At 40.6% G+C, this 26,177-nt stretch overlaps 1 protein-coding gene across 1 annotated transcript in view; it reads left to right on the forward strand.

The window, feature by feature from the left end:
- MYOM1 (myomesin 1) overlaps nucleotides 1-26,177 on the forward strand; it is a 144,318-nt gene that overhangs the window by 62,796 nt on the left and 55,345 nt on the right. Inside the window, exons 12-18 of the mRNA XM_047793800.1 lie at nucleotides 851-1,050; nucleotides 4,150-4,206; nucleotides 7,310-7,434; nucleotides 13,957-14,140; nucleotides 14,629-14,803; nucleotides 19,324-19,445; nucleotides 22,840-23,036. Of these exons, the coding sequence (XP_047649756.1) occupies nucleotides 851-1,050; nucleotides 4,150-4,206; nucleotides 7,310-7,434; nucleotides 13,957-14,140; nucleotides 14,629-14,803; nucleotides 19,324-19,445; nucleotides 22,840-23,036 (1,060 nt within the window). The remainder of the gene's footprint in view (nucleotides 1-850; nucleotides 1,051-4,149; nucleotides 4,207-7,309; nucleotides 7,435-13,956; nucleotides 14,141-14,628; nucleotides 14,804-19,323; nucleotides 19,446-22,839; nucleotides 23,037-26,177) is intronic.

Below are 26,177 nucleotides of genomic sequence, written 5' to 3' on the forward strand. Positions count from 1 at the left end.
GAGAGCCGTTTTGAGGAAATCACAAGTGCGGTGCTGTACTCATCCAAGTAATGAGTTACTTAATCCTGGTGCTGGACACTTAGGTTACAACTTGAGCCCCTAAAACCCTATTGATCAGGCCAAAAGGACGATGTGAACTGGCATCTTTTTCTCCTGGGATGTGACCACTCCAGCCCCAGGTACTGACTACTGTAAAAGCCCCCAGTGAGAAATCAGAGGTTCCAAGGCCCTCGTCTTCCCCTGCCAGTCCTGAGACTTTCCCTGCACCCCATCGATCTCATCTGTTAAGAAACAAATATATTACAGTAGCTGCCTCACCTTTCTACCCACGCAGCATGGAGTGACCCTCAGTGAGCTCTTTCCAGAGGACAGTACAAATAAGTATCTTTTAAAGTGTTGACTTTCTCAACAGTAGTGCCGTTCTTAAAAAAAAAAAAAAAAGTCTAAAGAAGACAAAGAAAGAAGTCCCTCATGGGAGAGTTGAAGACATTGTCGGGGAGATTTAGGGCGGTCCTTCTCATTAGTGTCTCCAATGAAAAGACTGTGCATATCTGCCTGCTTCCCCACCCCCAGAAAGTGCCTCTGCTTAGCACATGCAGCCCCTCAGCTGACTGCTTTTAGTAAGGTCAAAGGACAGGTATGTCCCCAGGAAAGCTCTGAAGCTCGCCCCCTCCGCCGCCGTTATAGAAGACACACTGCAGCTGAGTGGCACTGAGCGCCTGCAGTGACCGTGCTTGAGCTGGATGCTTTTTAGAGAGAAGACCGGAAGCCGTGGGTGGGTTTGCAGCTTTGGGGCAGTCCATTTAGCCTTCCTTCTCTCATGTTCCTGCCCATCACTCTCTCTCCTTAGGTGTGAGGTGGGCACAAATAACTGGTCGCAGTGCAATGACACTCCTGTGAAGTTTGCTCGTTTCCCGGTCACTGGATTGATAGAAGGTCGTTCTTACATATTCCGAGTTCGAGCCGTGAACAAAAATGGAATAGGTCTACCCTCTCGAGTTTCTGAGCCCGTGGCTGCCCTGGATCCAGCTGAGAAAGCTAGACTTAGAAGTAAGCATTTTTCGTGTTTCAGGACCTTTTTTTCTAGAACCGCAGTATATCCCATTGCAAGGTCGTTCCTCCCCTTTCCACTAGAGGGAGAAGAGAGTAAGAAATCCTTTACTGATCAGAAAAATCCTAGGAGAGGAAAAAAGAAAACAAAAAAGTATGTGCTTTTTGACTCATCTGTGTGCTTTTGGTTCTTCTTAGTGTCAGATCTTGAGATTTTAATTACCTCCAAATGCAAACTGTGTGTGTTTTTCTCTTTTTTATGGCCGCACCCATGGCATATGTTCCTGGGCCAGGGATTGAACCTGAGCCACAGGTGAGGCAAGGCCAAATCTCTTAACCCACTGAGCCCTGCTGGGGATCAAACCCAAGCCTCCGCAGAGACCCAAGCCACTGCAGTTGGATTTTTAACCCACTGCACCACAGCAGACACTCCCAAACTGTGTTGTTTTTTTTTTAATACAGCACTTTAAATCTAATTTGTATTTTGTCTATCAACTTGACCTGGAATCTTGTGTAACTTTGTAGGTGATGATCAACAATTTTCAATCTGATAAAAGGGGGAGGGCTTTATTTTATTTTGTTTTATTTTTATTTGATTCAGAAAACTTTGCAGTATTAAACTGAGTTCCAAGCATTGTGTTTGGAATGAAATATGAAAACCTAGAGCCTGGAGAGCGTTTTTATTCATTTTATTAGCACACTTCAAATATACCTTTCTTTTTGGTTCAGTTTCTTAAAAATTTTATTAACCTTGAATTTATCCCTTAAAGCATTAATGTCTCAACACTGAGTTTATTTATAACAAAGGAAAAATATTTATATTGTATTCTGTACTCATTTTTATATTAGACAAAAATAATGTTTTCAAATATTTAGCCTCCAAGTCTCAATGTAAAAATTATCGTAGATAGGAGTTCTCATTGTGGCTCAGTGGGTTAAAAACTTGACATAATCTCTATGAGAATGCGGGTTTGATGCGTGACCTCAGTCAGTGCGTTAAACATCCAGTGTGTTGGAGTTCCCGTCGTGGCGCAGTGGTTAACGAATCCGACTAGGAACCATGAGGTTGCGGGTTCAGTCCCTGCCCTTGCTCAGTGGGTTAACGATCCGGCGTTGCCGTGAGCTGTGGTGTAGGTTGCGGACGTGGCTCGGATCCTGCATTGCTGTGGCTCTGGCGTAGACTGGCAGCTACTGCTCCGATTCGACCCCTAGCCTGGGAACCTCCATATGCCAAGGGAGCAGCCCAAGAAATGGCAAAAAAAAAAAAAAAAAAAGACATCCAGTGTGTCAGATTCGGCTTGGTTCTGGTGTTGCTGTGGCCGTGGTGTAGGCCTCAGCTACAGCACTGATTCTTCTCCTAGCCAGGGAAGCCCCTAGCACCTCCGTATGCTGCAGGTACAGCTGTTAAAAAAAAAAAAAAAAAAAAAAAAGAGAGAGAGTTCCTGTTCCGGCAGGGCGGCAAGGAATCTGAGTAGTATCCAGGAGGATTCGTGATCGATCCCTGGCCTAGCTCAGTGGGTTAAGAATTCAGCCTTGCTATGAGCTGTGGTGTAGGCCGACGGCTACAGCTCTGATTCAGCCCCTAGCCTGGGAACTTCTATATGCCAGAGGCGCAACCCTAAAAACTAAAAACGAACAAAAAATCGTGGTAGATAAATTATGGTCTGCATTTGTGTCATGGGAACCAATACAGCATCCTCATTAATGAGACCATGAAATGACATTAAAGGAATTGTTGGACATTCATGTTTCAGTCTGTACCAGATTTCACAACTTTGGCCCTATTGATATTCTAGGCCAGGTAATTTTTTTGTTGCAGGAGGCTGTCCCATGCATTGTTGGATGTTTAGCAGCATCCCTGGCCTCTGCCCACTAGATGTCTACAGACCCCCTCCCTCCACCCCAATCCCACATCCCTGCCATGACAATCAAAACTGTCTCCAGATATTACCAAATGTCTCTGGGGGACAGAAATCACCCTCCCTCGCTGAGGACTCCTGGTCTATACCATATTTTCAGTGTTATTCTTGAACGTAAATACATGTAGTGGCATCATAAAAATCTAAGTAAAATACTTCCACCTTCTCTCTGGAGACTTTTTCTAATCAGGCTCCTTGATTGCTCTCAAATCACTTTTCACCTACCATCCAACTTCCCTTCTTTTCTAATTCCATCTCATACTTTTCATTTACTCCTCTTTTATAAATTTCAATGAAAATAAGATTTGTTTGAATTGAAAATGCATTACCTTGCTTATCTCGTTTCTGATTTTGCACAAATTCTGGTGAAAAGACCCTTGTTTAAAGCAGGAGTTGAATCTTTTTTTTTTTTTTTTAGGACCTCGCCCACGGCATATGGACGTTCTCAGCCTAAGGTTTGAATCAGAGCTCTAGCTGCCAGCCTACACCACAGCCACAGCAATGCCAGATCCTTAACCCACTGAGCAAGGCCAGGGATTGAACCCACATCCTCATGGATACCAGTCAGGTTTGTTTCTACTGTGCCACACTGAGAATTCCAAACCATTCTCTCTTTCTGATGTCTTTCTGATATGACAAATGAATATTGTCTTTAACTTTGTATTGCCTGTCCACCTGCTTTCCTTACTCAGGATCTAAACCACTTTCCTTTGTAAATTACACTTTCCAAAGAAATGGAAAGAAATCGCTTTCATTTAGCTTTACCGTAAAATCAGTGCCCCTTTCCTCTTTAATCTTCATCATGACAGATAAATACTGCAGGCCTTACAGTTGTTCCAGAAAGATTTCCCCCAGTTAAGTGCTATCTCTTAGGAAGAGCCTGCAAGTATGTTTCAGGACGTAACTCGTTGAACAGTATATGAATACAGGTTGTTAACCTCACCTGTGTAGGTAAAGTTCCAGAAACGTGGACACCGTCTAGGTGAGTTCTCGGCTCAAGCAGATTGTGAGGTGTTTGAGGACAGGGCCTCTGACATCATGCATGTGCTTGCCAAGACTCATTAGGAACGTACAGAAGTAAACTAGTTACAAACCCATTTGTAACTGATCTGGCCAGTTCATCAATTTGTCACTGAACTGCATTTGTGAATGTTTCTGATTTTATATTTGTCTCTGTCAGGTCGCCCCTCAGCACCCTGGACTGGACAGATCATTGTCACAGAGGAGGAACCGACAGGTAAAAGCTATGTTTTCCCCAGATACTTTTGCCAGTGTTATTCCATGCAGCTTAGCTTTTGTTGTTGGTGGTGCAGTGTATGTTATTTAAGATGCTTTGGAAAGAACATTCTGAAATAGTTGGAGATCATGAAGTAACTTATGTTGTCAGAGAATCACTTTTTTAAAAAGCTTTTTTCTTCTTTTTGTCTGTTGTCTTTTTAGGGCTGCACATATGGCACATGGAGTTTTCCCAGACTAGGGGTCGAATCAGAGCTACAGCTGCCAGCCTATGCCACAGCCGCAGCAATGCCAGATCTGATCCGAGTCTGTGACTTACACCACAACTCACAGCAACACCGGATCCTTAACCCACTGAGTGAGGCCAGGGATCAAACCTGCATCCTCATGGATCCTAGTTGGGTTTGTTAACCACTGAGCCACGATGGGAACTCCACTTTTTAAAAAAGCTTTTTTGGATTAGCAATGAGATCCTGCTTTGTAGCACTGGAAAGTGTGTCTGATCACTTATGATGGAGCATGATAATGTGAGAAAAAACAATGTATACATGTATTTGTAACTGGGTCACCATGCTGTACAGTAGAAAATTGACAGAACACTGTAAATCAGCTATAATGGAAAAAATAAAAATCATATTAAAAAACAAAACAATAAAAAAGCTTTATTCAGATACAATGACATGCACTAAACTGCATGTCTATAAAATATACACTGTGATAAATTTTACATGTGTAAACACCTGTGAAGCCATACTGTGATCAAAACAACGAACATATCCATCACCCCTAAAATTTCCTCCTGCCCCTTTGTAATACCTCCTTCCCACTCCTTTCCCATCTCTAGGCCACTATTGATCTGCTTCCCGTCACTGTAGTTTTTGTTGTCCGCAATTATAGATAAATGGAATCATATTCATTTTTGTCTGGTTTCCTTTACTCAGCATAATTATGTTGAAATGTATCCATATTGATGTGTGTATCTGTTCATTCCAATTTGTTTATTGAAAGCTTCTATGAAACACCTTAAGTGTTTTTTTGTGGACGTACACTTTCATTTCTCTTGTATAAACACCTAGGAGTTGGATGGATAGGTCATCTGATAGATGTTTGATTTTTAAATAAATTGCCAACTGTTTTCCAAATGGTTGTACTACTTTACATTTCCTCCAACAGTATGAGAGAGTTCCAGCTGTTCCAAGTACCACCAGTACTTGGTATAGTCAGTCTTAATTTTAGCCATTCTAGTAGGTACATAGTAGTGTCTTATGTGATAGTGGTATTTCAGAGTAGATGCATAGCAGTCTTAATGTGCACTCTCCTAATAAAGTTGAACATCTTTTCATGTGCTTATTTGCCAATTTTGCGCAATATTTGACATCTTTCCCAAATCCAAATTCACTCAGATATTCTCCCTTTTTTTCCTCTAGAAATGTTATAACATTAGGGCTTAACATTTCTGTCTATGATCCATTTCCAATTAACTCTTTCTTTATTGTACAAGTTAAGGGTCTAAGTTATTACTGTTATTTTGCTCCTTACTATCTAATTATTTTAGTAATATCTGTTGAAAAAAATACCATTTTCCCATAGAATTTCCTTGGCACCATTATCAAAATCAATTGATTGTATATTTGTGAATTTATTTCTGGAATCTTTATTGGTTAGTTTTATCTCTGCTACACAAATACCGCACTGTCATGATTACTGTAGCTTCTATAAGCTTTATTTTTTTTTAAGCGTCATAATTTTGAAATCAAGGTAGTATGAGCCCTTTAATCCTTTTTTTTCCCTTAAAAGTTCTTTTGGTTATTTTAAGTCTTTGCTTTTCCACATAAAATTTAAAAGCCAGCTTATCAATTTCTACCAAAAAAAAATCTGCTGGGATTTGAATTAACCCTTTTATCCTTCATGATTTACTGTCTACTCATTCTATCAATTATTGGTAAAGTAGTAATGGAATCTCCAACTAAATGGAGTAGTTCTATCAGGTTGTGTTTCATGTATTTTGAGGCTCTGTTATGAGCCACATAAACATTTCACTTTTGGACTGTATCTTCACTGGATGTAGAAATCTAGGTTGACATTCTTTCTTTAAAGAGGTTGTTCCATTGTAATACAGACCTGTGCTATAAGAATGACTGCTATCATTTTTTCCCTGTCATTCTTATTTGTGTTTTTCTGTATGTGATATATTTAAACTATATCTGCTTTTAAGATATTTCCTATTTTAACCTACTTATTTCTTGATGCACATTTTTAAATTAAAGTATAGTTGATTTACAATGTTGTGCCAATTTCTGCTGTAAGTAAAGTGACTCAGTCATACATACATACATATACACACACACACACACACACACATACACATTCCTTTTCTCATACTATCTTCCATCATGGTCTATCCCAAGAGACTGGATACAGTTCCCTGCGCTGTGCAGTAGGACCTCATTGCTTCTATTTTACCCTACTTGTGAGATAACAATTTTCATAGCAGTTTTGCAGACGCTCACAAAGGGCATAAGACTCCTGGGTCAGAGATGAAGGACTCTGCTCCCCACAGCACCGCAGCCTGCGCTTCGAGGTCTCACTGGTCTCCCTGCTTCCCCAGGTCCCCCCAAGGATGCTGCCCACACAGAGCTCTGGTCACAGCTGAGAAAACTTGCCCTTAGGAAACCCCAGTCTTCAAAGGGGGTTATTCACCAACCCACTCAAATTTTCTGGAGAAGGACATTATCTTTATCAATCTGGCGAGAAAACAGGTCAATTTTCTGCCCTAGAGGATATGTGATCTCTGTATTCCAAAGTCATTTGCCAGCCAAACATCCTTGCAAAGATATTCCATCAAAAAGCTAATTTAAGATGTGCAGAAAATACAGCTTTTATCATTGCTACTACTTTTCAGGATTGTGAGGAAATTAAAATTGTCAAGCAAAGAAAGTAAAATTGTGGCTTCAAATGAATGAATGTTTTAGGCATGGAAGCAAGGTATTTCTTTATATTGTGGAGCTGTAATTAGCTCTTCCTCCAGTGGGAGAGCAGCATTTGTGACTCTAGTGTCCCGGCTCCACAGTGTGTGCGCCTCACTTTCCCCTCTTGTTTTTCAGAGGGTATTGTTCCCGGGCCCCCCACAGACCTCTCTGTCATCGAGGCCACCCAGAGCTACGTGGTGTTGAGCTGGAAGCCCCCTAAGCAGCGTGGCCACGAGGGTATCCTGTACTTTATAGAAAAGGTAAGGCCCTGGGATGAACATATCACCCTGCACACTTACTAAAGATTTCTTTAAGGAAGTAGAGATTAATTTTCCATGTGTCCCGAATGCTTTAAACACTTATTAACTGTGAACAGTCTCCACAGGAAAAAATGTTTATCAAACAGAACTTTGCCTGGGAAAGTTCAGGGGGCTTTTGGATCCCTGAGGGTCACCCATAGACTCCTAAGAGGTCCACAGTCCCCAAAGCATATGCCCTCTAAGAAAAGGCATGTTCCCTAAACTGTAGGTCAGCTCTGTGATACCATTTTCTTTCTTTTTTTATCTTTCTTTAAATTTTTTTTTTTTTTGGTCTTTTTGCCTCTTCTAGGGCCACTCCCGTGGCATATGGAGGTTCCCAGGCTAGGGGTCGAATTGGAGCTGTAGCTGCTGGCCTACACCAGAGCCACGGCAACGCAGGATCCGAGTTGTGTTTGCAACCTACACTACAGCTCACGGCAATGCCAGATCCTTAATCCCCTGAGCAAGGCCAGGGATCGAACCCACAACCTCATGGTTCCTAGTCGGATTTGTTAACCACTGAGCCACGACGGGAACTCCTAAAAATATTTTTATTATACTTGATTTACAATGTTCTGTCAGTTTCTGCTGTACGGTAAAGTGACCCAGTTACACATATATATACATTCTTTTTCTCATATTATTTTCTATCATGTTCTATCACAAGTGATTGGATATAGTTCCCTGTGTGACACTGTCTTCTAGACACTTGCTCTGTCTCCCTTGCTGCGATAATGCCTTTTCATCTCTGCACTTGTCCTGCAGTAAGGGATGAACACCAATAAGGGTAGATGGGCGAGAGGAGCAGATGTCACTGTGCTTTCAAATGGCTGGGAGAGCGAAGACAGAGTCCTTTCGTGCAGCCTTGCACTTGCCTGGCACATCACCAAGTGCTGGTGGGAGGGCGGGCCCACGGTTGCAAAACAACATGAAGTACTGGCTAGTTCTTTCCCTCAAGTGTCTTACAATTCCCTTATAGTTATGGTAGAGAGGCCAGCCTACAAAGAAGGCCTAAAATGGGTGGAATGATAATGATTATATGTGACTATCTTACACCCATATTTGAGGGGTGTGCTAATAAATATTTACTCCTAGAAAATGGAGAAAAGCCAAGACCTGAACAAGACATTATTTAGGGGAACTACCCCAGCTGCAAGTGCAGACACACGGAAGAGCCTGCCAGGCAAGGCATGGAGCCTTGCTTGGGGTTGAAAGAGGTCTTTGCCCTACAGGATAATTGCTAATGGAAGAGGGCATTTAAAGAGAATGCGCTGGAGATTCCCTATTGGTTAAGGATTCAGTGTTGTCTTTCCTGTGGCTCAGGTTTGATTCCAGGCCTGAACTTCCACATGCCATAGGCACAGCCACTAAATAAAGAGAATATGCTGAAAATGAGGTTTAAAATCCATTGTTAAGACAGTTTTGATGAGGATATAATTGAAAAATGTAAAATAAAAATACATTTATACATAAGAAGTTACATTTTTATTGGTAGATATGCACCATTTTTTTAGAATAATGAATGCAGCAAATGTTTTTACTTTTTTGTATGGTTTTTTTTTTATTTTTTATTTTTTATTTTTTTTTTTTGGCTTTTTTGCTATTTCTTGGGCCGCTCCCACGGCATATGGAGGTTCCCAGGCTAGGGGTCGAATCAGAGCTGTGGCCACCGGCCTACACCAGAGCCACAGCAACGCGGGATCCGAGCCGCGTCTGCAACCTACACCACAGCTCACGGCAACGCCGGATCGTTAACCCACTGAGCAAGGGCAGGGACCGAACCTGCAACCTCATGGTTCCTAGTCGGATTCGTTAACCACTGCGCCACGACGGGAACTCCTGTATGTTTTATTTTTATAAAATTATGTGATAGCATGTTAAGGTATAGTTTACATTTTGCTTTCATAGCAAAATCATAGAAACGGTCTTTTTTTTTTTTTTTTTTGCAAAAATACTAAGGAGCTCAGTTAATTTTCCTGAAGTTCTTTCTCTTTTATGTTAATGTTACTGATTTTTTAATTTCAAAACACCTATCAGGTCACCTTCCCTGAAAATTATTACGAAAGAATAGCAACTATAGGAATATAGGTGTAGGCAAGCACCTACAAATTAGGTAACAATATAAAAGTAATATGCACCTATCTTTATTGCCTTTATTTCAAGTCAGTTGTTCTTGAGAAAATTATACTTTACTAAAAACACTAGGGTCTGTCGTTTCCCTTTATTACTTTTCTTGGATAAGGACACTTAGCTCGTGTCTTTGAGGACCATGCTTCACTTCCCTCTTGTCCTGGGCAAATTGGTAACAATAAGTGGAGCGTCTCTTCAATGTGCAATATGGACATCTTCAAAGAAAGCCTGATTTTACCAAAATAAAACTAAAATTTGGAGTTCCCGTCGTGGCTCAGTGGTTAGCGAATCCAAGAACTATGAGGTTGCAGGTTCGATCCCTGCCCTTGCTCAGTGGGTTAAGGATCCGGCGTTGCCATGAGCTGTGGTGTAGGTTGCAGACGTGGCTCAAATCTGGTGTTGCTGCTGCTCTGGCATAGGCCGGTGACTACAGCTCCAATTAGACCCCTAGCCTGGGAACCTCCATATGCCTCAGGAGCAGCCTTAGAAAAAAACAAAAAGACAAAAAAAACCTAAAAATTTATATCTTCATTAATTTTTATATTTTCTACATATTAGCTTCAAATAAAATATAATGAGTAACATTCTTGATTTAAAATTTTTTCGCTCTCTATTTTGTTAATAGAGAACAAGAGTGGTAAACATGCACTTCCTGGAGTGTTTAGTACACACAGCCCTGGTGAATCTTTTTGAAATGCTCCACACAAAGATAGTTCTGAATAAGCTCTGTGACAGTAATTACTATCTTCCTAATAATGACACAGTAACAATCTACTACTGAGGCCTTTTCTCTCTTTCTTCTTCTTCTTTTTTCTTTTTGCCATTTCTTGGGCAGCTCTCGCGGCATATGGGGGTTCCTAGGCTAGGGGTCGAATCAGAGCTGTAGCCACCGGCCTCCACCACAGCCACAGCAACGCGGGAGTGAGGCCTTTTCTTAAGATGTGTCAACGTTGGCTGCTGTTGAACGTTTCCTCTGATCACATAAACTCAAATTTCTCTCCTGGAGTCTGTAGCTTCTCCTGACCTAAATACATAGGAGTCTGATTAAAAATTTAAGTGTTTTTCCACCAGGGTGCCCATTAGTACAGGACAGAGGGGACATTTATGAGTGTGGCACAAGTCAATAGCCCTGTATGGGCACTGCTGGCAGACGAAAGGCCCAAGGGCCCTGGGGAGCAGAGCATGCCAGAGACCTGGGGCATGTTTACAGAAGAACCAGCTATCCAATGCCAGGCCGTTCTCCTGAGGCAAGTCTCAAATGATTCTGATGAATCACTTCTATTTTTTTTAATTTTATTTTTACTTTTATTTTATTTTATTTATTTTTTTTTGTCATTTTGCCTTTTCCACGGCACATGGAGGTTCCCAGGCTAGGGGTCTAATTGGAGCTATAGCCACTGGCTACAGCCACAGCAACGTGGGATCAGAGCTGTGTCTGCGACCTACACCACAGCTCACGGCAATACCAGATCCTTAACCCAATGAGCAAGGCCAGGGATCGAACCCGCAACCTCATGGTTCCTAGTCAGATTCGTTAACCACTGTGCCATGACAGGAACTCCATTTCTATTTTTTTACTTTTATTTTTATTAGAGTATAGTTAATTTGAAGTGTTGTGTCAACTTCTGTATAGCAAAGTGACTCAGTCATACACACACACACACACACACACAAACATTCTTTTTCTCATACTACCTTCCATCATGTTCTATCCCAAGACCATGGATATAGTTCCCTGGGCTGTACAGTAGGACCTCACTGTTTATTCATTCTAAATGTAATAGTTTGCAACTACCAACCCTAAACTCCCTGTCCATCCTACAATGAACCACTTTCTAACACGATGACCTTTCTAAGGAGAACATTCCCATGTGCTTGTCTTGTGACGAGTTTCCATCCCCAGAATGTTCACACCCGCAGCAGTGTGGCTCCTTTGGTTACCCCTGCACTTGCACTTCTTTGTGGAACTTTTTACCTAGGGATCTGCAAGCACTTAAAGCGTAAAGTTGCCTGTCATGGCAACAGGCTTACGATCATGTTTGTGAGCCCTAGAATGGTTGATATTGAGGCAAATTGGACAAATCAGGTCCCAGCACTCCCAGACCCTCATCCTACTGTGTTTTTTTTTAGCCCCACACTTTCTTCTCAGATGTCTTATGTTTTCAAGTCTTTCCCTCATTCCCCTATCAAAAATCTGTCATGTCCAAGACAAGGATTGTCTTCCTTGGTAGCTCTGTTTCTACCAGCGGAATGAAAGGAGCTAATGTTTACTACGAAGGAGAAGGCAGTGTTCTAAACTCTTTATGTGTTCACTCATTTAATTCTTACAGTAACCCTATGAGGGAAATACTTTTGTTTTCACGCTTCTGTTTTGTAGATGAAGAAATTGAGGCACAGATGGGGTATTTAATTGGCCCAAGATCACACAACTAGGAAGAGGTAGAGGTAGGATTTGAACCCAAGCATTCTGGCTCAGGTCCAACTATGTCCGGCTCAGATTCAACTATGGCACATTGCTTGCTCCCTTTCCAAGCCTAAGTCTTTTCCTCTGAAAAACCTCAATAGTCACAAAATATTACCTCCACAATGCCTTCTTCAGAGCACAGTTGAGAAGACTGAAGAGTTGCAATGGTGACTAAAGTTCTTAGCACAGTGAAAGGCAGCTATTATTTTTATTATTAAAGTACAAATGACTGATAATGTTTATATGTGTTCCCTAGGAGAGAAAATGTCAAAATGAGTCAAGGCCATAAAGTCAAGGATTAAAAGGCTAGGAAAGTTCCATCCCTCAATGGGCATCAGGTCGACTGTTTCGGGGAATTTATCCTCCCTACCCTCCTGCACACAACTCACACCTTATCATAAAAGGTACTGCGAGGGACTCCAGAGGTTACCTTGTCAAATTTTCTTATTTTACAGATGACACTCATGTTACTTTCCCAGGGTCACAAACCTGTTGTTAACAAAGCTAAGACCAGAATCCATGCCTCTGGGTTCTTCTCACTGTACCATATTGCCTCTCATTTTAAGTGAGGGAAGATTATGCTGAGTGATGTGCAATAAATGTCTTGTCCCTCAAATTTACCATCCTTGACAGCTGGTCGGTTGATCACATAATTTGGGTTTCCAGAAAAGACTCAAAACTCTTCAGAAGTTCTGTAGCAAAGTCACTTCTGCTACCTTGGGCAGAGTTGAAAGTTAGCATAGAAGAGAAAAAGAACTACTGAAGACTGCTGATCATGTTCTTACTATATTCTGCACCAAAGCTAAAATATATACACATCCTTTTTCCAAGGATTTTGAAGTCATTGTAGGTCAATTTAATTTCAAGGATAGAATCTCATTAAATTGGTTTTCCCATTATTTATTCTAAAATATGGGCAAGAAAAAAATAACATTTTTTTGTCTTTCACTAACTTCATGCCTTCAGAATTCAGAAAAAATCATTCACTGAGAAAAAAAACAAATTGTTGATTATCTACTATGTGCCAGATAACAGTTCCAGGCCTTGGAGTACAGCAATGAATAAGACAGCTCCCTGAACTTGTTTCATTAGAATTTACTTTCCAATGGAGATGACAAATAAACAATGTAATTTCAAATAGTGATAAACAGAGTTCCCGTTGTGGCTCAGCAGGTTAAGATCCAAATATAGTGTCCGCAGGTTTGGATCTGGTTTGCTGTGGCTGTGGTATAGGCCGGCAGCTGAAGCTCCAATTCAACCCCTAGCCCAGGTACTTCCATATGCCATAGGTACAGCCATAAAAGAAGGAAAAAAAAACATTGATAAGTATTTCAATGAAAAATAAGGCAGGGTGAGTAAGGGCTAGAGAGAGAGGGGAAAGGAGCAAATAACCCTTTCCCAAAAGATGAGAGTGGCGATCAATAGGCCTTTCTGAGGAGGTGGTCTTTGAGCACAGACCTACAGGACGTTATGCATCATCAAAGGAAATGCAAGTAAAATAATACAGTTCATAACAACGTGATGGAAATGTAAGTACCTAACATAGCATATTGCAATTAATTACCTATTCTAAGAATTAGAAAAGCTTCTGATCCTAAACTATTGTTTAAATAAAGGACTTTTGTAAGTAGATCAGTTTTCTTATTTAGTTCAGAAAGGAAGTGAAGTATTAAAGCAGCCTGTGTGTCCAATAGAATAAAACCATTTTGATTTAGCTAATCTTGTGGACCTTAGATGTTTCATTCCCGTTTCCTCCAAGTTTCTTTTCCAGTCCAACCTGTATAACAGGTAGCAGTTTGCAGGCAGACAAAAGAACTTCAAGATGCCTGGCTTAGAGTTCCAGTTTATTCTTGCTGTGCTTTCAATGGATTTTGCTGTTCTGGCTGCAGTGTGATGCAGGTGCGGAAAACTGGCAGCGGGTGAACACAGAGCTCCCTGTCAAGTCTCCCCGCTTTGCTCTGTTCGACTTGGCTGAGGGGAAGTCCTACCAGTTCCGAGTCCGCTGTTCTAATTCCGCGGGAGTGGGTGAGCCCTCAGAGGCAACGGAAGTGACCGTAGTAGGGGACAAACTTGGTAAGTGTAGCGTTTGCTTGAGCCATTGTGAACTTCTTTCAACTGGAGAGAGAATTCCAAAGCAAGACTCTTATTGGAATACATATGCATTCAAAAGTAAAAATAGTGACATCCTTTTTCATATTATAAATGTAACTGATGATTGTATGTAACTGATACATAAAAATTTTTCATTATTATGAACTACCATGTATGAAAAGCAAACTTCTCCAGGAATTTCAACAGTATTGCAAATGTATTTTTTTCTGGAGGAGGTTGGTATGTTCATGGGTGTTTAATTTCTAATTATGCTCCCAAACTAGCATATTTATTTTTTAATTTTCGGCTTTAATAAATATGTTATAAAAAAACTATGTGTTCGACATGATTACTAGTATAAAATTTAGATAATATATACATATATATGTGTGTACGTTTCTGTGCGCATGTGATAAGAATGAATTTCTAAGCTTACTGTGTGCTTGACCATTTTTTTCCTCTTTTCCCAGACATCCCCAAGGCCCCGAGCAACATCATCCCAAGCAGAAATACAGACACATCAGTGGTCGTTACGTGGGAGGAATCCAAGGATGCTAAAGAGCTGGTCGGGTACTACATAGAGTCAAGCGTTGTTGGCTCTGGCAAGTGGGAGCCCTGCAACAACAACCCTGTGAAGGGCACACGGTAACCGTACTCTGTGTGTGCGGGGGGTGGGGGGTGCAGTCTGACACTGGAGCCACAGATGCTGCAGAGAGGAGACATAGCCATGGACCTAAACAGCAGCACAAACGTCCAATGGAAGGAAAGTATTAAACATTATGCTCTGAATAGCCAAATGAATTGAAAATTGATCATGTCTACTGCAATACATTTGAAGAAAAGGATTACTAAAGATATTAAACACTTAAAAACATGCACTGCCAGCTATGGTAAGAGCTCATTTCACAGCTCTTGTCTGATTATTTTCCTGTATACTCTTTGTGCTTGTGCTTTTTGTTTTTTCTTTTGATGGCCACACCTGTGGCATACCGAAGTTCCTAGGCCAGGAGTCGAATCAGAGCTGCAGCTGCCAGCCTGCGCCACAGCCACAGCAACGTCAGATCTGAGCTGCATCTGCGACCTATGCCACAGCGTGCAGCAACACCAGATCCTTAAGTCAGGCCAAGGATCAAACCCACATCCTCACAGAGACAACATCGAGTCCTTAACCCACTGAGCCACAACAGAAACTCCCTGTTTGTCCTTTTAAACTCTCTGTTCTGGTCTTTAATATCTAATATGATACTAGATTCCAAGGAATTAAGAGGCTTTAGTGAACATAAATTACCCAGGCATTTTTTTAAATTCAAGTATGATTGGCCTACAACACTATGTTCATTCCAGGTGCACAACGTAGTGATTCGGTATTTCTATGCATGACAAAAGGATCACTATAAAAAGCCTAGTTACAATCTGTCACCATACAAAGTTATTGCAATATTACTGTTGGTATTCCCTATGCTGTATTTCATCCCATGACTAATTTATTTTGTAAATGGCCGTTTGTACCTCTTAATCCTCTTCACCTTTTTCATTCCTCCCACCTCCACCCCACTCTCCTCTGGCAAAGACCTTTTTGTTCTCTGTATCTTCGAGTCTATTTCTGTTTTGCTATATTTGTTCATTTGTTTTGTTTTTTAGATGCCACATAGAAGTTGAACAAAATCATACAGTATTTGTATTTCTCTGACTTATTTCCCTTAGCATAATACTCTCTTGGTTCATCCATGTTGCAAATGACAAGATTCCATCCTTTTTTTATGGCTGAGTAGTGTTCTGTTGTATGTATATGTGTGTGTGTATATATATATACATATATATGTGTATATATAAATGCCACATCTTCTTTATTCATTCATCTATCAATGAACACTTCTGTGTCTTGGCTGTTGTAAATAGAGATGCAGTGAACATGGGGACATATACGTCTTTTTTAAAATTAATGTTTCTGTTTTCTTCAGAAAAATATCCAGAAGTAGAATTGCTGGATTGTATGGTAGTTCTATTTTTAATTGTTTTGAGGCACCTCCATTGTCTTCCATAGTGTCTGATCCAATTTACATCCCACCAACAGTGAGTGCACAAGTGTTCTCTTTTCTCCACACCCTCACCAACGCTTGTTGATTCTTGTCTTTTTGAGTATCCATTCTGACAGATATCAGGTGATAGCTCAGTGTGGTTTTGATTTGAATTTCCCCGATGGTTGTGATGTCGAGCATCTTTTTCTTTTCTTTTCTTCTTCTTCTTCTTTTTTTTTTTTTTTTTTTGTCTTTTTGCTATTTCTAGGTTCGCTCCCGCGGCATATGGAGGTTTCCAGGCTAGGGGTCGGATCGGAGCTGTAGCCTCCGGCCTACACCAGAGCCACAGCAATGCAGGATCTGAGCCGTGTCTGCAACCTACACCACAGTTCACGGCAACGCTGGATCGTTAACCCATGAGCAAGGGCAGGGACCGAACCCGCAACTTCATGGTTCCTACTCGGATTTGTTAACCACTGTGCCACAACGGGAACTCCGAGCATCTTTTTCACGTGCCTTTTGTCCATCCATATGTCTTCTTTGGGGAAATGTCTCTTCAGATCCTTTGTCCACTTTTTAGTTGGGTTGTTTGGAGTTTTTTAATGTTCAGTTTTATGAGTTCTTTGTGTATTTTGGATATTAATACCTTATTGGGTATATCATTTACTTATATCTTCTTCCATTCAGTAGGTCACCTTTTCATTTTGTTGATAGTGTCCTTTGCTAGCGTGAGGTAGTCCATTTTGTTTATTTTTGCTTTTGTTTCTCTTGCCTGAGGAGACAGATCTAAAAAATACTGTCAAATTTTTCAATGTCAAAGAGCACATTGCCTATGTTTTCTTCTAGGACTTTCATGGTCTCAGGTCTTGCATTTAAGTGTAATCCATTTTGAGTTTATTTTTTTGTATATGGTGTGCCAAAATAGTCCAGTTTGACTTTTGTGCATGTAGCTGTCCAGTTTCATAAATTACGCAGGTTTTTGTGGGTTTTTTTGTTTGTTTGTTTGCTTGCTTGCTTTTTTAGGGCCTCACCTGTGGCATACAGAAGTTCCTAGGGTCAAATTGGAGCTAGAGCTGCTGACCTACGTCACAGCAACAGCAACTCCAGATCCAAGCCAAGTCTGCGACCTACACCACAGCTCATGGCAAGCCGGATCCTTAACCCACCAAGAGAGGCCAGGGATTGAACCTGCATCCGCATGGATCCTAGTCGGTTTTGTTAACCACTGAGCCATGAAGGGAATTCCTATAGAGCTATTTTAAATGAGCAGAACATTTTACAAATTTTTAACATCGGTATAGTCAAATCCAATGTGAAAGAGACATAAATAACACCAAAACAGGAGTTCCCTGGTGGCTCAGCCAGCTAGGATCTGGTGTTGTCACTGCTGTGGCTCCAGTCACCCTTGTGGCATGGGTTTGATCCATGGCCTGGGAACTTTTGCTCACTGCTGGCATGGCAAAAAAACGAAAACAGGAAAGCCTACCAAAACAAAGACATTCAGAATACTTTGCTATCTCCTTCTACTTGTTTCTAATGCGAGGAGGGTTATTTCTTCTTGCTTTCAAATATTTTATCAACCAACTTTGCAAGTCAGTGATGAATTCTGGCCCACACCCAAATTCTGAGGCTCCTTTGATTTAGGACCAACTTCAGAAGAAAATCTCCCACTTCCAATGGTCAGACAAGCTTGTTAGGCAGCTTCTGTCTTGGCCACTTCACTTCCACGTCCAAGGACCCCCATAGGATGAGTTGCTCCTTTTGCGGAACGGGAGAAAATGAAGACAACCCAGTTAATGGAAGAAGGCAACATGTTTTACAAGAGATTTGTTTAGCCTGTTTGTGCATTTCACTTTTATTCTGAGTTCCCCACATTTTGGGGGACTACTTAGAAACTTCCATGAGAGTAGGCAGAGTCCACCTGTCCACAAGCAGGTAGGAGATGCTCAAGGGCCAGCACCATTCTTTAGTCATCTTTGTTTCCACAGTGCTTAGCTCAGCTTCTGGAACAATGAAGTGCTTAATAAATGTTTACTGAACTGAGCTGGTCTACATTACGGCTGCCTTTATTAAGCATTTCAACCTGCTAATAGTAATAGAGTCATTAGTAGACCTGTTATTTCCTCTGCTTAACAGTCCTTAGGGTGGGTTAGAATGTTACCGTGATTCATGAAACAGGTTTTTTTATAGCCATGGTAGCTTTAAAAAGTGAGGTTGCTTTGTGTGTGAAATTGCCCATGGATTCACACCTCATTATTGGAAATTTACATGTAGATGACAATTCTGGAATCCATTTTTCACCTTAATTTCAGATTCTAGAGTAATTTCTCAAGTAATTATACCTTCCAGGAAATTCAGGGAGGCAGTGAGTAGGCCTCTGTGACAAGAGGCAGAGCCAGTGGCTTACAATGTAAGTATATCCCTGAAATAGTCATTAACAATGTAACTAATACCACCTATTGTTTATTTAATGCCTCTTATATGCCAGGCCCTAGAATGGGTACCATACACACTTTATGGTCAATCTTCACACAAAAATTTCTATGTAGGCATTATTATGTAGGCATTATTACATTACTGTGTAGGCATTATTAGCCCCATTTTACTGATAAGAACACAGAAGCTCAAAAAGGATAGGGTGTTTATTCAGGGGAAAACTAGGACTCGTCATTGTTTGACAGAGTGAGTCTGGAAAATTGTCTGAGCTGCCTTCTTGTCTAACATGTGAATGTTACCTGGATCTCTCTATATCTTTTTCTTCCTTTTAAAAAAACAACTCAGGAGTTCCCGTCGTGGCGCAGTGGTTAACGAATCCGACTAGGAACCATGAGGTTGCAGGTTCGGTCCCTGCCCTTGCTCAGTGGGTTAACGATCCGGTGTTGCCGTGAGCTGTGGTGTAGGTTGCAGACGCGGCTCGGATCCCGCGTTGCTGTGGCTCTGGCGTAGGCCGGTGGCTACAGCTCCGATTCAACCCCTAGCCTGGGAACCTCCATATGCCGAGGGAGCGGCCCAAGAAATAGCAACAAAAACAACAACAACAACAACAAAAGACAAAAAGACAAAAAAAAAAATAAAATAACAACTCATTTTCATAAAGTCAGATAATTCCGTTAAGCTAACAATCATCCTTCCTAATTTTCCTTTCAGATTCACTTGTCATGGATTGACTACTGGTCAGAGTTATATTTTCCGGGTCAGAGCAGTTAATGCAGCTGGACTTAGTGAATATTCGCAGGATTCAGAAGCAATCGAAGTAAAAGCTGCTATTGGTAAGTTCTTCATGCATAACTTTGCAGGGGGGGTGGGAATGAATGTTTCTGAGTGACAAAGGAAAATCCCATCCTCTCCAGAAACTGTGTAAAGCTTCTCATGCTGCTTGATGATTCCACCCTCAGGTGATCACTGTCTCTGACTCCAGGTGACCTCTAACCTTCATAGCTGTCATCTTACAGATCTTCATCACTTACCCAGACTCCATGCATCTGTAGCCTTTTCATCTCCACAAGTCCACATTTCCTCAGATATTGCCCACTGTGAAATTCCATTCTAACTTCGTCCTCATCCCGGGAATATGAAGGACCATCCAATTCCATGAGGTGGTACCTCCCCCATAACACCGATCATCTCATACCTAAAAGCCATTCATCTGCAGCAGAGCCTGGCTTGTCTTCAGTAACAGCACATTAACCTGCTTTTTATAAACGCTGCTAAAATTCATGCGAGACACGTGTGGTAGCTTAATCATATGTTTCATCCCTGCTGGCAAAGTAACCAACCCATAATGTAAAGTAATGATGTGTATGCGCAGTGGTGTACCTCCCAATCTTAAGGTGGGGACGGGACCAGGTAGTTCTGAGCAATAAAAATGATATCTGTGATATAATAGCACATTTAAAGAGCAAGATTATTTAATATTGTTTGTCTTTAGTTAGCATTCTATATTATTTTTTAACACTCCTTATAATGTATTCATGTTATAAGGACATAGCATGTTTCTTTGAGGTTGGGAGGTACAGACTGTTAATATATCAGTAAGGTACATAACCCTAATTGTTATATAATCAAGATGTTTAATGTTTGCCTTCTGTGTACTTTATGGGCTTTCTCCCGGCCCATTCTGTTGAATAATAGAGCTTCTATCTCTCAAGAAATGTCTGAGAAGTGCTTTTTCTTATATATACTGGAGTCCTGCAAATCGACATGTTTCCTGTTTTGTCTGCGGTTTTTTGTTCTCATTTCTTCTTTTTCCAAAATATGGAGAAGTTGAAATGTTCCCTTGGTGTAAGTTATGTGAAATGCATGCTTTCCGTATTTCTTGTAAGTCCAAGTGCTTTCTATTCAACCAAGACTGTCTTTGTTCTATTTGTGGTCCTAATGTTTTTCTCTTTTGTTCTATTACATAAGAGCAACTTGTAGTGTGTCCAGGCTCAAAGTGTTTCTGTTGTTATCTGGCAATTGTAGGGGGCGCAGTGTCTCCAGCTGTGTGGCCTGAACTGACTGATACACCTGGAGGACTAACAGACTTCAGGGGAGGCATGCATGACACCTCCCAGCCAACCTTTAAGAAAGATGCTTTGCTTGGTAGCAAACTTAACAAAGCTTCACTACCCAGTAGCTCTCACAACCTGGGCCAAACGGAAGTGAGGAAAGTAAGTGAAACAGTTCAGGAAGAGCTTTCCCCACCACCACAGAAGGCAGCTGTTAAGGGGAAAAGTAAGTCTGACCCTCTGAAAAAGAAGAAGGATCTAGGTGAGAGTCAAAACAGTAAAAGTGTCCCATCTGTTTCCATCAGGGTCCTCATCGCTCATTGTCGAGATCACATTCTTCCATCTGTGTTCACTTTCATCAGTGTTCGTTCTTAATTTTATGTGTTTTCAGTTATCCATTTGTGATACTTTTTTTCATGAGTTGTAAAAGTAATTTTATATGGGTTTGGCTTTCATACATCATTCATGGTGTAAAGTATTCATAGAATAAAGTAATTTGGTTGTAGAGTCCTTTTTGGTTTGTCAGGCAGACGTACTTTTGGCCTAATTTGCTGACAGAGTTAAGAGATGAGAGCAGGAGTTCCTGTTGTGGTGCAGTGGAAACACATCCAACTAGGAATCATGAGGTTTCGGGTTTGATCCCTGGCCCCTCTCAGTGGGTTAAGGATCTGGCATTGCCATGAACTGTGGTGTAGGTTGCAGACGCGGCTCAGATCCCCTGTTGCTGTGGCTCTGGCGTAGGCCAGTGGCTACAGCTCTGATTCGACCCCAGCCTGGGAACCTCCATATGCCGAGGGAGCAGCCCTAGAAAAGGCAAAAAGACAAAAAGACAAAAAAAAAAAAAGAAAAAAGGCTATCAGAAGGCTAATTATCTAATCAGAATTAGACTAGAAAGACCAACTTTCAGTAATCAGGATTTTCTGATTAGGGTATTTGGTACTTGTGGCTTAATATATTCTTAGAGATAATGTTTTTTTCTTACTGAATAAAAATGAAATGATAAGCATATACTGACATAACATACCTCTCACCCACCCCCTACATCTGCCCACTCCTAATTTCTGTAACTTCGTCTATTTTGACACCTTTGTTTACCTCTTCAACTCAAGATGAGCTGTGGCATTTATTTGAGAGTTCATATTTAACATTACTCTGAAAGAGAGAGCTTTTTTTAAATGTAAAGAATGAATGAGGTTGGTGATAGAAGAGAGAAAAGTGTATTTTACTTTTAAAAATCTTTACTATTCTGAGAATCTTTTTGAATAAGATAGTTTCTTTATCTCTGATAACCCCAAAGAAATATTCAGAAAATTCTTTTTAATGTTACTGCATATCTAGTGAATTTCTTTCTACCACTCCACCTTCTCTTTCTTTATTGAAAAACCATAATTTCCACAGGTGAGTGAAAGTTTGATCAGCAAAAAAAAACCCCACATAAATGAAGGAAGACTCTCAAAACAACATCCACATTTTTTTCTGACTAGGGACTAATAAACATGGTGACAGCTATGTAGTATTTTGTGCCATATGAATAATAATCCAATGCCAGGTTTAAAATAATGTAGCGGAAAGGTATTAAAAGAAAAATCACACAGTAGACTGTTGCTTTTTAAAATTTTTTTTCAAATGTGGCATTTAGCTGAGCTACAGAATATGATTTTTCCCATGTGTAGACAGAACCTATAGAGTTGTAAGGTCTCACAAGGGTACGTGTGAGGGGATGGTGAAATGCTAACTAGAAATATATGGAAATTCTTAATAAGCAACTCAAACAGAAATTGATATACAAATGCTATTTTCCTCAGGGAGTAAATAAAAACAAAAACCACATAAAGAAATAAAAATATATATCTTGGGGAAAATGTTTCTTCTTACAGGGAATGGATCATTTTTCAGGATAATGCTCCATTTTGCTATTAGTATTTCAAAACTTATTCCTCCTTGGGAGTAGGGGGCAGGTTCTTTTGGGGATAATAATTGTGGTAAAGTTTTAACTTTGCACGAGTATTTTTCCTCATGACACCAAATCGCTGCCAAGTTGCTTCCTGGTGTCACATTTTAGTTTTATACCGCAAGACCTAGTGACCTCGTTCCATGGCACCAGTGAAACAAGTTTGATGTACATAGAGTCATAGACACATTTCTGTCCACTTATGAGCTATTCGTATCACAACAGCGGCACCATCTCCACCCTGTGATATCACTTGTCTTGAAAGTTTTCGTGACTCAATGGTTCTTGGATGGAAGCAACCGGATAAGACGGGAGGGGCTGAAATTACAGGCTATTACGTGAACTATCGTGAAGTAATTGACGGGGTTCCAGGAAGATGGAGAGAAGCCAACATCAAAGCTATCAGTGATGAGGCGTATAAGGTAAGCGTGTGGCCTTCTGTAGTTGACACACTGCGTTCACACACATGCGCACACATGCACATGCCCAGAACCTTGTTGATGATTCATGTCATTTCTCCAGTGTCCTTTGCCTGCAATGACATGACTTTTGTGACAAATATATAAAGATAAATAGAAGTAGTTTGGCTAACCAGGTTGGATGCATATTTTCTGATACACATAAGCATAATTTCTTCAAATATTTACTATGAAAAGTATACTTTTTATAAAAGCTAATTTTTTTGGTAAAAATTAACTCACAAAATATCTGTAACAATATGCTACTAGTTTTGAGTCCCAGAAGCCAACTGACTCTGGATTTTTAGTCTTCAATGTCCAAATCACAAAGAATAAAGGAACATAGACCTGATGGCCAGACTGCTTGCCCCCTGTAAAGTGTCCCCCATTGCAGTGCTCTGGTGGCCACAAGGGGGCAGTTCACATGTTCAGCCCTGAGTTTCCCTGCTAATGTGGGCCCGTCACTGCTCAGCCTACTGCAGAACACTCAAGGTGGGGGATGAGGGGAGGGTCTCACTGTTACCATAGCTACTGCCTCCCCTCTTTAGAAAATCATCAGCAAGTCACCACCCCCAACTCACAGAACCCCATGCCATGAGCAGGACGAGGCCCCGCTGAATGGTATCCCCCAGGTCAATGCCACATTCTTTTAACTTCACGTTGAAAACTTAGGTAACTTCACACATATACTGAGAATACATAAACTAAAATTGTATTTTTAAGATTCTTTCATCTTAGTGCCTGTAGCTCTGACTTTATTACTATATTACTGTGTGGTATTGTTATATGACCATCTTGCAATATACTTTTCTGTTCAATTATTGATTGTTATTGGGCATTTTAACATTTTAAACCATATCAAACAATGTAGCTATGAATATTTTCGTACATGCCTGCTGGCACATATGTGAACTAGTTTTTCTAGGTTATTACCCACAAGTAGAATTGCTAGGCCAGAGAGTTTGGTTTATCTTCAAGCTGACTAGATAAGTCTCTGCTGTGTGTCTTGGAGGATGAGAATTCCCATTGTTCCACATCCTTCCAACATTTAACATAGTCACATTTTCTAGTTTTGACAATCTGCATATCACATGAGTCTGAACATCTTTTCCTATGTTTATGGCCCATTTTGAAATCTTTTATAACATGCCTAACAAGGTTTTTGCCCATTTTTCTAAGGGGTTTTCATCTTGACTTTTGAAGTTCTTTATATAGTTTGAGTATAAACCCTTGTTGTTTCCTGTCCTTATGGTGAACTACACTAATTTTCATGTCCAATTTATTGTAGTCAGATTTACCAATATTTGCTTTGTCATTAGTTTGTCATTAGTGATTTATGTGCCTTTTTTTATATTTTTTTCAAGAAATGCCTTCTAGTTCAGGGATCCTGAAAGCCATGGTCCTAGCTGGGATTATAGATTAGATTATACTCTAAATGCTCTCCAGTTGGCCGCTTACATTTAAGTCATTAATTCACCTATCCATGTTGTATATGATGTGAAATAAGAGTCCAGATTTATTTCCCTTCTATGGACACCAAGCTGTACCAGTTTTAGGTATTGAAAAGTTCTGCTAGGCTACCTGTATCGTATATCAAGTTTCTTTATATGCCTGTGTCTGTTCTGTGCTCTTTATTCTGTTCCGCTGGTTTATTTGTCCACTACTGGGCCAGTACCACACTCATTTCATTATTATAGCTTTATAGTAATTTGGTACCTGGTAAATCCACTTCTCCCAGCTTATTCTTCCTCTTCCAGAGCTATTTTTAGACTTCTGCATTTGGATATAAATTGTAGAATTAGGTTATCAAGTTCTACCAAAAAATAAGATAAGCAAAAGAAAACACAGCAATAAACAAAATTCATTTAAGCCAAAACATATTAGAATTATGTTTGGGATTATATTGAATATATAAATAAATGGAGAAATAGTTGACAGCTTTAAAAATATTGTCTTCTAATTCACGAACATGATACTTCTCTCCATTGATTTTGGTCTTTAAAAAAAAAACTCTAGGAGTTCCCTGATTGCCTAGCAGGTTAAGGATCTAGTGTGGTCACTGCTATGCCTCAGGTCACAGCTGTGGCGTGGGTTCAATCCGTGGCCCAGGAACTTCCTAATGTTAACAAATAACTACATTCCTTGGATAAAACCAACTTGGATGTTATAAATACACTGTCTATATATTCCTGTTTATTATTGTCTAGGTTTTGCTTCTGTGTTCATGATTGAGTTTATCCTGAGACTAAGAATTAATTTGGTACCAACATGTGACAACTATAATATAGAAAGGGAAAAATAAAGTGAGAATAGTCTCACTTTACTGGCATATAATTCACATGTTATGAAATTCACCCATTAAAAATGTTGCTTGGGAGTTCCCGTCTTGGCACAGTAGAAACAAATCTGACTAGGAACCATGAGGTTGCAGATTTGATCCCTGGCCTCACTCAGTGGGTTAGGGATCCGGCGTTACCGTGAGCTGAGGTGTAGGTGACAGATGCAGCTTGGATGTGGCGTGGCTGTGGCCGTGGTGTAGGCGGGCTGCTGTAGCTCTGATTCAACCCGTAGCCTGGGAACCCCCATATGCCACAGGTGCAGCCCTAAAAAGACAAAAGACGAAAATAAAAATAAAATGTTGCTTGGAGTTTCCTGGTGGCTCAGCAGGTTAAGGATCTGGTGTGTCACTGCTATGGTGTGGGCCACTGCTGTGACATGTGTTCCTGGTCCTGGCCCAGGAACTTCTGTAGGCCATGGGCACAGCCTAAGATAAAACAGAATTGGATTTTTTTTCCTACTTGACAGTCTTTTTTTTTTTCCTCCACCTATGACATGTGGAAGTTCTCAAGCCAGGGTTCAAACCTGCACCACCACAGTGACCCAAGCCACTGCAGTGACAACGCTGCTGGATCCTTAACTCACTGTGCCACAGGAGAACTCCCTACTTGACAGTGTGTCATTTGACCGAAGTATTTAATTTTACCACTGATTACTTTTTTAAACCAATCATTTTATTTTTCATTGTTTGTCCTGCCTCTTCTATGCTTCATTTTCTATTCTTTCTTGACTGTGTTTGAATAGTTTTTTCTTCTTTAATCATTTCCT

Source organism: Phacochoerus africanus, chromosome 8 (genome assembly GCF_016906955.1).
Source record: "Phacochoerus africanus isolate WHEZ1 chromosome 8, ROS_Pafr_v1, whole genome shotgun sequence".
NCBI classification, from domain to species: domain Eukaryota; kingdom Metazoa; phylum Chordata; class Mammalia; order Artiodactyla; family Suidae; genus Phacochoerus; species Phacochoerus africanus.